The 10,096-nt window shown below is 42.6% G+C and overlaps 1 protein-coding gene across 1 annotated transcript; it reads right to left on the bottom strand.

Annotated features, from left to right (window-relative positions):
• Nucleotides 1-2,603: 2,603 nt before the first annotated feature.
• LOC131928048 (caprin-2-like) lies at nucleotides 2,604-8,237 on the bottom strand. The gene is made up of 2 exons (XM_059283950.1): nucleotides 8,201-8,237; nucleotides 2,604-3,415 (listed from the first exon to the last, which is right to left on the bottom strand). The coding sequence occupies exons 1-2, from the start codon at nucleotides 8,235-8,237 to the stop codon at nucleotides 2,604-2,606; spliced, it is 849 nt and encodes a 282-aa protein (XP_059139933.1).
• Between the last annotated feature and the right edge of the window lie 1,859 nt (nucleotides 8,238-10,096).

The raw sequence follows: 10,096 nt of genomic DNA, 5'->3' as shown, positions 1-10,096 counted from the left end.
TCTAGCCTTTTCATCAGCTATCTTCTTTTCTACCCAATTTGCCTTCTCTGCCCCAGTGTATCCTAACAAATCAGCTACCTTAATACATTTGGCATAGAGCTCGAAATCCATCGTAATGATGCAAGCACAGTTCTTCAGTTACACTACTAAATCTAGATTTAATTCTTTCTTGTACGGTGTAGAGCACCGACCACTTCTGACACCAAAATGTCACAACCTTTTTATGTGACTGGGTTTACGCTGTAAATTTGCCACAGGCCTTTCTCCTACCTTTTATCTATCACATACGAAATCACAAGACAAGCCTTCTTTTACAAATTTTCATATTTATTTTGTCTTCACATAGACAGCGTGTTCAGCCAAGCTACGCCATGTTCTTGCCTTCCTCTCTCTTCCTCTTCTCGCGCATATGCACAACCACTGTCTTTCTGATGCAATCTCACACACACACACTCCCAAGATACGATCCAACAATGTTTCACTGTTATAGTTTTACCTTTAGACCGTTACAATATTCTAGCACAAGGCAACTCAGGTGTCCAATATATAAAACAATGTCATGTCCCACAGAACTGACAAATGTGACCCTGTGTGTATCGAGATCTCGCGAGATGAGATATGGCCGTCTCTTGTTGTGTCCTTGTGTATCGAGATCTCGCGAGATGATATATGGCCGTCTCTTGTTGTGTCCTTGTGTGTATCGAGATCTCGCGAGATGATATATTGCCGTCTCTTGTTGTGTCCTTGTGATTCGAGATCTCGCGAGATGAGACATGACCGTCTCTTGTTTTAATGTGTCCTTGTGTATCGAGATCTCGCGAGATGATATATTGCCGTCTCTTGTTGTGTCCTTGTGTATCGAGATCTCGCGAGATGATATATTGCCGTCTCTTGTTGTGTCCTTGTGTATCGAGATCTCGCGAGATGATATATGGCCGTCTCTTGTTGTGTCCTTGTGATTCGAGATCTCGCGAGATGATATATGGCCGTCTCTTGTTGTGTCCTTGTGTATCGAGATCTCGCGAGATGAGACATGACCGTCTCTTGTTGTGTCCTTGTGATTCGAGATCTCGCGAGATGAGACATGACCGTCTCTTGTTGTGTCCTTGTGTATCGAGATCTCGCGAGATGATATATGGCCGTCTCTTGTTGTGTCCTTGTGTGTATCGAGATCTCGCGAGATGAGGTATGACCGTCTCTTGTTCTCTTGTGTTTCTTCCGTGTTATTAACAGTGTTAAAAAAATTAAATCATTTTTTTTAAAAATCATTTTTCATTTTGAAATCCAACGAGCGAACGTGCTTTTCACGAAGATAAAAATAGAGCAGGGGAAGTAATTGAAAATGTCTTTTTCTGAGCAACACGCCGGTAAAAGGAATGGGTTTCTTATTTAATTACGCAAGACTGGCGTTGACAATCAAGAACAAGGCATGCACTAGAAGAAAAATCGTCAAATTTCAATTAATTCTTTTGGATTTTCAAATCTTTTCATATCCTGTGAAGGGAGCTTGGGTTATAGTTTCCGGTGAGGGTGGAACTGCTGATACATCAAGTTGGTGGCGTCAGGATGTAGTATGTGTGTGTGGAGTCAGGTTAGATGTGTGCGTGTGGCGTCAGGTTGTGGTGTGTGTGGCGCCAGGTTGTGGTGTGTGTGGTGTCAGGTTGTGGTGTGTGTATGTGTGGCGCCAGGTTGTGGTGTGTGTGGTGTCAGGTTGTGGTGTGTGTGGTGTCAGGTTGTGGTGTGTGTGGTGTCAGGTTGTGTACAGGTGTGTAAGGTGTAATGTGTGGGATAGAGGTGTGATGTTAATAACGTTAAGCGTGTGTTGTTATTTGGTGTATGTTAGTGTTTTGTGTGTTCTGGAGATTAATGCAGGGTGTATGATGGCGTGTGTTGTGTGATGATATGCTATGGTATTTTGGTGTATTTGTTGTGTTTGATTATTCTAGTTTTTGATGGCGTTGTGTGATTGTAGCGTTTAAAGATGGCTTGTATTTAATGAAGCGTGTGTTGTTGTTTTTGTTTTTTTGTTGGTGTAATAAGATAGTGTGGGGTGGATGGTGGTGGTTGTAGTTTGAACAGATAATTCCGGATTTTAATTGTGTTTATGGTAGTATTTGATGTTGGGGAAAGACGGTGTTTTGTAGTATAAGACCAGCACATGATTATGAGTGTTTGAAACATTGTCTGGTGTATGATACGGACTGTACATGTCGCTGGGAGGTATATGGAGCAACACACTAAAATCAGCTTACAACTCATCTCCTACTGTCCCTAATGTCATTTCCCCGAACATAATCAATTCTAAAAACGTCCTGCTTTAATTGCATTCCTAATTTAATTTTTTTTTTGCAACAGCTTCTGAAGATTGAACATGGTTTGGCTCGGTGTTAAAAAAAAATGGACAATGCGTTAAGCCCGTCACAATAATAACACATGCTAATGAACTTTAGGTCGATGACCTCACGAAATGTTGTCATTGTTGGCGGGTGTTGTAAACAGGTAACACGGAAATGTATTCAAAGGGCAGGATAATGGGCGTGAGAGGGCTAAGTCGCTTAGGGTAGAGGGCGTCTTGATAGGAATCGCTAGCATATTGTCTAGGTTCAAGTCTTGGCCGTCTGGGTTTCAAGTCTTGGCCGTCTGGGTTCTTGGGTTGAGTCTTGGCCGTCTGGGTTGAGTCTTGGCCGTCTAGGTTGAGTCTTGGCCGTCTGGGTTGAGTCTTGGCCGTCTGGGTTCCAAGTCTTGGCCGTCTGGGTTCTTGTGTTCCAAGTCTTGGCCGTCTGGGTTGGAAGTCTTGGCCGTCTGGGTTCCAAGTCTTGGCCGTCTGGGTTCCAAGTCTTGGCCGTCTGGGTTCTTGGGTTGAGTCTTGGCCGTCTGGGTTGAGTCTTGGCCGTCTGCGTTGAGTCTTGGCCGTCTGGGTTCCAAGTCTTGACCGTCTGGGTTCTTAGGTTCCGAGTCTTGGCCGTCTGGGTTCTTAGGTTCCGAGTCTTGACCGTCTGGGTTCCGAGTCTTGACCGTCTGGGTTCCGAGTCTTGACCGTCTGGGTTCCGAGTCTTGACCGTCTGGGTTCCAAGTCTTGGCCGTCTGGGTTCTGAGTCTTGGCCGTCTGGGTTCCGAGTCTTGGCCGTCTGGGTTCCGAGTCTTGACCGTCTGGGTTCCGAGTCTTGACCGTCTGGGTTCTTGTGTTCCAAGTCTTGACCGTCTGGATACCAAGTCTTGGCCGTCTGGGTTGGAAGTCTTGGCCGTCTGGGTTCTTGGGTTGAGTCTTGGCCGTCTGGGTTGGAAGTCTTGGCCGTCTGGGTTGGAAGTCTTGGCCGTCTGGGTTGGAAGTCTTGGCCGTCTGGGTTGGAAGTCTTGGCCGTCTGGGTTGGAAGTCTTGGCCGTCTGGGTTCTGTCCGGATGTCTGTGTTTAAGTCTGGATGTCTGTGTGTTAAGTCTTGATGTCTGCGTTAAAGTCTGGATGTCTGTGTGTTAAGTCTGGATGTCTGTGTGTTAAGTCTGGATGTCTGTGTTTAAGTCTGGATGTCTGGGCTAGAATCTAGGGTCTGGTTGTCGAGTTCTTACACAAACATTATGGAAACTCTGCTGAACCTTTTACATTAACTCAAGATCCTTAATACAAGAGCAATAACTAGCCTAATAACCGAAGGCTCACAAATTTAACAACTACTACACAATCAAGAACAACAACTCCCTAACAATCAACCTAAAACAAACACTGGAATTCTGCAATCTTGTAAAAAAAGATAAATTTTAAAAAACCGAAATTTAATGTTTAAAAAATGTGTTAACATAATGAATCAAAAGTGTCCATATCCAGGCTGATTTCTTTTTTTTTCTTTTAATTAAAAACTAACAATACGATGACAAAGCAATCATAGTTGGAAGCTTATTCAAGATTATGCAGTCGAGATTGCGGTCTAAGCATTGCATCACGGTGTTGACAGTTTCATTAAGATTTGTGGTCCTTAAAAATAAATTAGAAATACAATTTTTGATCCTTCACAACCCCAAACAGAAAATTCTTGCATACATTTCTTTAATTTCACCATTACATTCTCTCTACTCGTTTTATTTTATTTATTTTTCATATTATATAGGGGGAGGCTACTTGTTTTTTAATCTCCCTCCCCCCACCCCACCCCCCCCCCCCCCCTTCCCAAAAATAAAAAAATAAATAAATAAAACTGGTAGAGAGAATTTGCTTTGTGCCTTATTTGCAACGATGTGTGTCTTTCTGTTGTGAGGACAGCTTATATATACCATTAACTCCATTTTTAAATCAAACCACACGTCATCAGCTAATTAGAATATTTACACGATCTTCCTTTTCTTAAACAAAAAACATTTTTTTCTCATAGTTAACAGACATTGGGGGTAGTTTTGCTAAACACATGGGTTCGTATACACCTTGATATGATTCAACAAAATAAAACAATTTGTATCACCGAGTCTAGTAAGGAATATACTTGACCGACGTCCAAATCAAGACGGTCGTGTTTTCTTGACAGGAGACGATTTGATCATCTAAATGGCGCCCTACTTATTCCGTCAGGCAGTGCGTGAGGGCCGGGGAATGGTCAGCGATGATGCGGCTTGACCGTTACTTATTAAATGTCGGGGGGGGGGGATGTCGTGTCACGTGATATGATTGACAACCACGGCCTGGAGGGGACTGACCAGCGGTCAGACGTTGAATGAGTGGAGTCGTGAGGGGCCATCTTTTGTGGCGTGTCTGATTCATTTAGACGGTGGGTGGGTGGGGAGGGTGGTGAGGGTGGGGCGACCTTCATTTGGTAGCAGAAATAGTAGAATGTGTTGGGATATTTCTGTTAGGCGATATATATATATATATATATATATATATATATATATATATATATATATATATACATGTATATATATATATACATGTATATATGTATAACTAAATTGCTATGTAAATAACATACTGGCGTACTAGTCGGATCCGACTGCTAACAAAGTAAAATTGTTCAAAGTAAAATATGCACCCCCCTTCTTTTAGCACCCCCTTGTGTAACGCCACCGAATCCCCAGTAAATGTTATATAACGTGTGACACAGGCGGCGACGCTGTGACGTAAATTATCGCCCGATACTTTAATTCCGCTGATAGCCAGATCAAAGCGTGACGTCATTGGCCTAGTGAAATAGATCACAAAGGAAGGGAGGTAAACGCGGCTCATCTTCGTGGTGTCATCTACATTCCCTCCCCTGTGGGTTTGTGTTTGTTGGTGTTTTACATACTCTCCCCTGTGGTGTTTATTGGTGTTTTAGAGATTTTTAAAAAAAAACTAGCATTGTCTAAAGTTTATTTACACCAAAATTTAACTTTATAAACGATTGTACGACTAATGTTTAAACAATGTTATGCTGTCCTTGAGTATTCTTAACCCTGAGGGGGGGGGGGGGGGGGGGTTACTTGACTCACGTTAAGGAAACAAAGTCGGCTGGGTATTTTGCTGACCACACAATCTCCCTTTATATGGCAGTGGTCGCTGCAACAGATCAACTCTGTTTCATCGAGTGTCTTTGGCCACAACGGGAAAGATGATGATAGAATAAAATAATAATTATTGCGTTGTTTAATTTTTTTTAAATATGTTCATGTGTAGTTTTTTTTTTTTTACCTATATTTGAAGATATTATTAGCCCTACTTTATCAATTCAAGTTACAACCGCTACTTTGAAAATCTGTTTAGAAAAAAAAATAACTGCGCGATCTAAAAAAAAACAACAACAGTGTTATAAACTTTCTGATTAACAAATATATTTTTCTTAACACTCCGCATTTTTTAAAGCCAAAAATAAAAACAATTTAACAGGTTATAAAGAGCTAATATCTGCTGCAAATGTGCACTTTTTGTTCGTTTTCGGTAAGTGGACCAAGGTTTGTTTCCTCAGATGTAAACCTTGTCACTCTCTAGAGCTGGATCATGTCTTTTAATGTCTTTGAAGCCGTGTTTTTGAAGATCGATGGAGCTTTTCCGTTATGGGGTACCAGACGGCGATACATGGGCCCGTTTTTTAGTGTCATGTTTGATGCAAGTGTCAAGCTAGTGTTAGAGTTAGGGTTGGTGTAAGTTAAAGTTTGGTTGGAGATTTCATGAGTTGATAACAGCCGTTCTGTAATGTAAAAAAACAAAATCTTAATAGCTGCGTTTTGTCCAAAAACAGGGAAGGTTTGAAATATTGGCTTTTCTAGATTTTTGGTTATGTTGAATTTTAAAGTAATACGTTTGATATTCAATCACTGTAACACCCTCCCCCTCCCCACTCTTGGATTACTGTAACACCCTCCACCTCCCTACTCTTGGATTACTGTAACACCCTCCCCCTTCCCACTCTTGGATCACTGTAACACCCTCCACCTCCCCACTCTTGGATCACTGTAACACCCTCCCCCTCCCCACTCTTGGATCACTGTAACACCCTCCACCTCCCCACTCTTGGATCACTGTAACACCCTCCCCCTCCCCACTCTAGGATCACTGTACCACCTCCCCCTCCCCTCTCTTGGATCACTCCCCCTCCCCTAATTATTTAACATGACATAATTACCCGTCTGTGTATAGTCAGACTTAATCAGTTAGTTGTTCTAGTCTAAAGCCATTTCTTACCGTATCTTTTAGTTTTTGTTTCTCTATCTATTCCACTATCGGGAAGATACGTGTAGAGACACCCACTCACGCCCCCCACCCACACCCTACCCACCCCCCCCCCCCCTCGAACTCTAGCCTCCTAGCTCACCCCTCCCCATCACCTGAAATACTTCCTGAAACACACATTGAGTACTGGAAGAAAGAGTAAACGAGAGAAAAATCGATGATAGGTGAACAATTTTACAAGAAACTGTGACTCTACAGTGGAAACTGTGACTCTACAGTGGAAACTGTGACTCTACAGTGGAAACTGTGACTCTACAGTGGAAACTGACTCTACAGTGGCAACTGTGACTCTACTGTGGAAACTGTCATTTCATTTTTTTTCTTACTGCTTCAATACAGGGAGACTACATTAAAGAGATTAGGGGGGGGGGATAATTTTTAACTGACTTTTGTCACACTAACGTCATATTTACATTGTGCAATATTGTTCTCAACGTCTTAATTTCAATTGAGAATGTGTATATTTGTAACAAGTAAGAATAAACTTGAGCTCGGCATAGAAAGGGATAATGTGGTCAGCAGTATGCTGACAAAAAACAACATACAACAAACATACAACAAACAATATACAACAAACAACATGCAATATACACCAAACATAAGAAAAACAACATACAACAAAAATAAAACAACAAACATACAACAAACAATATACAACAAACAACATGCAATATACAACAAACAACAAACAACATACAAAATACAACATACAACAGACAACAAACAGACAATAAACAACATGTAACATTCAACAAACAACACATAGTTGGACAAAGGCTATGGAAGCATGGTTGGACAAAGGCTATGGAAGCAAATCCAAAAAGAAAAGCAGGCTGAAATCGGAGTCAATGGCCTCAATGGCGCATAACCAGTTGACACGTAACGCTTAATTGTGTTGAAGGCGTGGTCGAGTCGGCAAAAAGCTCATGGTTGATAAATTCGAACAAAGTCTCGAGTTCAAACCCACTGGCAGATAAATCTCGATCCCCTTCAACACTAATAATTAAGAACGAAGAAGAAGAAGAAGAAAGATCCTAGGTAAAGGTGAATTTCTTAAACCATGGAAATATGTTACTCTAATATCGATACCTTATTCAGAAACATAACCGTAAACTAGATTCACGTTAGTAGTCACAGCCCCTAGCCTTGATACAAAATGTACTTTCTAGACCTAACCCTAACATTCCCTCTAACATATAACCTAACCCTAACCTATTTTCTCACACAAGAGAGAGCTCAACGAATGAATCTACACTAGTTATTTGATTTCCAGACAATCTCAAGATGCGTCCCGTCATCCTAAATAGAGAAAACAAAAATATATGAAAGCTGCAAGCAAACTGTTCAATGACAGCATGACAGTTCACTGACAAAAGGACAGCTCTTTGACAGACACCTCCCCCCCCCCAACTGCCCTTATTGTCCCCGTCATCCGCCACCCGTGTTTCTTAAACCGACTGAGAACCGTCCAGATCTCTCCACTTAATTACCACATGTGGTTAGATCTCTCACCTTTTTTCTCGTTGATTCCGAGATGTTTCTCAGACATCTTGGTTTTTTTTTTGGGTTTTTTTTTTCGTTTCTTTTTTGACGGCTCAGAAAAAAACTCACCTTCTTTATAAAAAAAAAAGTGAAATGATCTTATTGATTACAACTGTGAGTTTTTATATTTTTCTGTATTGTTCTTTGTGAAAGAGGATGTTGGTGTTGTATGTAGCTAGTAGTACGTTGTTTGCTGTATTGTGTATGCTATGTGTTGTTTGTTGAATGTTACATGTTGTTTATTGTCTGTTTGTTGTCTGTTGTATGTTGTATTTTGTATGTTGTTTGTTGTTTGTTGTATATTGCATGTTGTATGTATCATTGTGGTGATACATAGTGGTGATCGTAGTGGTGATACACAGTGGAAACTTGGTGGTGATACATAGCGGTATCTTAGTGGCGATACATAGTGGTGATCGTAGTGGTGATACACAGTGGAAACTTGGTGGTGATACATAGCGGTGATCGTGGAGATGATAATAGTGGTGGGGATTCTGGTATTGTTATATGAAGTTCCCGGTATGAACAAAAACACACCGCGATATAAAAACACTGGGTATAACCCATCACCACCACAACCTCACAACAGCCTCACCACAACCCACACCACAACCCCCACCACAAGCCCCACCACAACCCCACCACAACCCCCACCACAACCCTCACCACAACCCCCACCACAACCCTCACCACAACCCTCACCACAACCCCCACCACAACCCCCACCACAACCCCCACCACAACCCTCACCACAACCCCCACCACAATCCCCACCACAACCCCCACCACAACCCCCACCACAACCACAACCCCCACCACAACCCCCACCACAACCACAACCCCCACCACAACCCCCACCACAACCACAACCCCCACCACAACCCCCACCACAACCCCCACCACAACCACAACCCCCACCACAACCCCACCACAACCCCCACCACAACCCCCACCACAACCCCCACCACAACCCCCACCACACATTAAACATACAGCCACAGATATTACCTCCACAATGAGGACAAAACTAACTGGATATCAAACACGCTGACCAGTAGCAGACGCGGCTTCCTGTGAAATGTAACACAAAAACAAATCTAATAGCACACCTCAATGCACCACGGCTTTACATTACTCAGCATGCTAGGTATTTATTTTAGCTGGACTTGCTCAGTCATTGGTTCTTAAACCTAGCACACGTGTATATAAAATCTAGAAAGCTCGCCTTAAGGTGCAAAAACTACTGTCAAATGTGTCGTAATACAGCACTCGTGTAAGTGTGAGCGTGTAAGTGTAAGCGTGTATGTGTGAGAGTGTAAGTTTGTGCGTGTAGATGTAAGCGTGTAGGCGTGAGCGTGTAGGTGTGTTCCTGTAAGTGTGAGCGTATAAGTGTAAGCGTGCATATGTCTGAGCGTGTAAATGTCAGCGTGTAAGTGTAAGCGTGTAAGTGTCAGCGTGTAAGTGTAAGCGTGTGCGCGTGTAAGTGTGAGCGTGTAAGTGTAAGCGTGTACGCGTGTAAGTGTGAGCGTGTAAGTATAAGCGTGTAAGTGTAAGCGTGTAAGTGTAAGCGTGTAAGTATAAGCGTGTAAATGTCAGCGTGTAGTTGTGAGCGTGTAAGTGTAAGCGTGTATATGTCTGAGCGTGTAAGTGTAAGCGTGTAAGTGTAAGCGTGTAGGTATGAGCGTGTACGTGTAAGCGTAGATGTGTAAGCGTGTAAGTGTCAGCGTGTATATGTCTGAGCGTGTAGGTGTAAGCGTGTAGGTGTGAGCGGCCAGAGCCGGCCTTTGAAGTGGACATTGTTGTAGACCAATCGATTCCCGCGGCTCCAGATAACAAATGCACGCGCGACATGCGCGCTCTTGAATT

The sequence above is a fragment of the Physella acuta genome, unplaced genomic scaffold (genome assembly GCF_028476545.2).
Source record: "Physella acuta isolate Inbredline_101_S28 unplaced genomic scaffold, ASM2847654v3 ptg001457l, whole genome shotgun sequence".
In the NCBI taxonomy this organism is placed as follows: domain Eukaryota; kingdom Metazoa; phylum Mollusca; class Gastropoda; family Physidae; genus Physella; species Physella acuta.
Note: the sequence above shows the minus strand (reverse complement) of the source record. Positions and strands in the feature narration are given on the sequence as shown.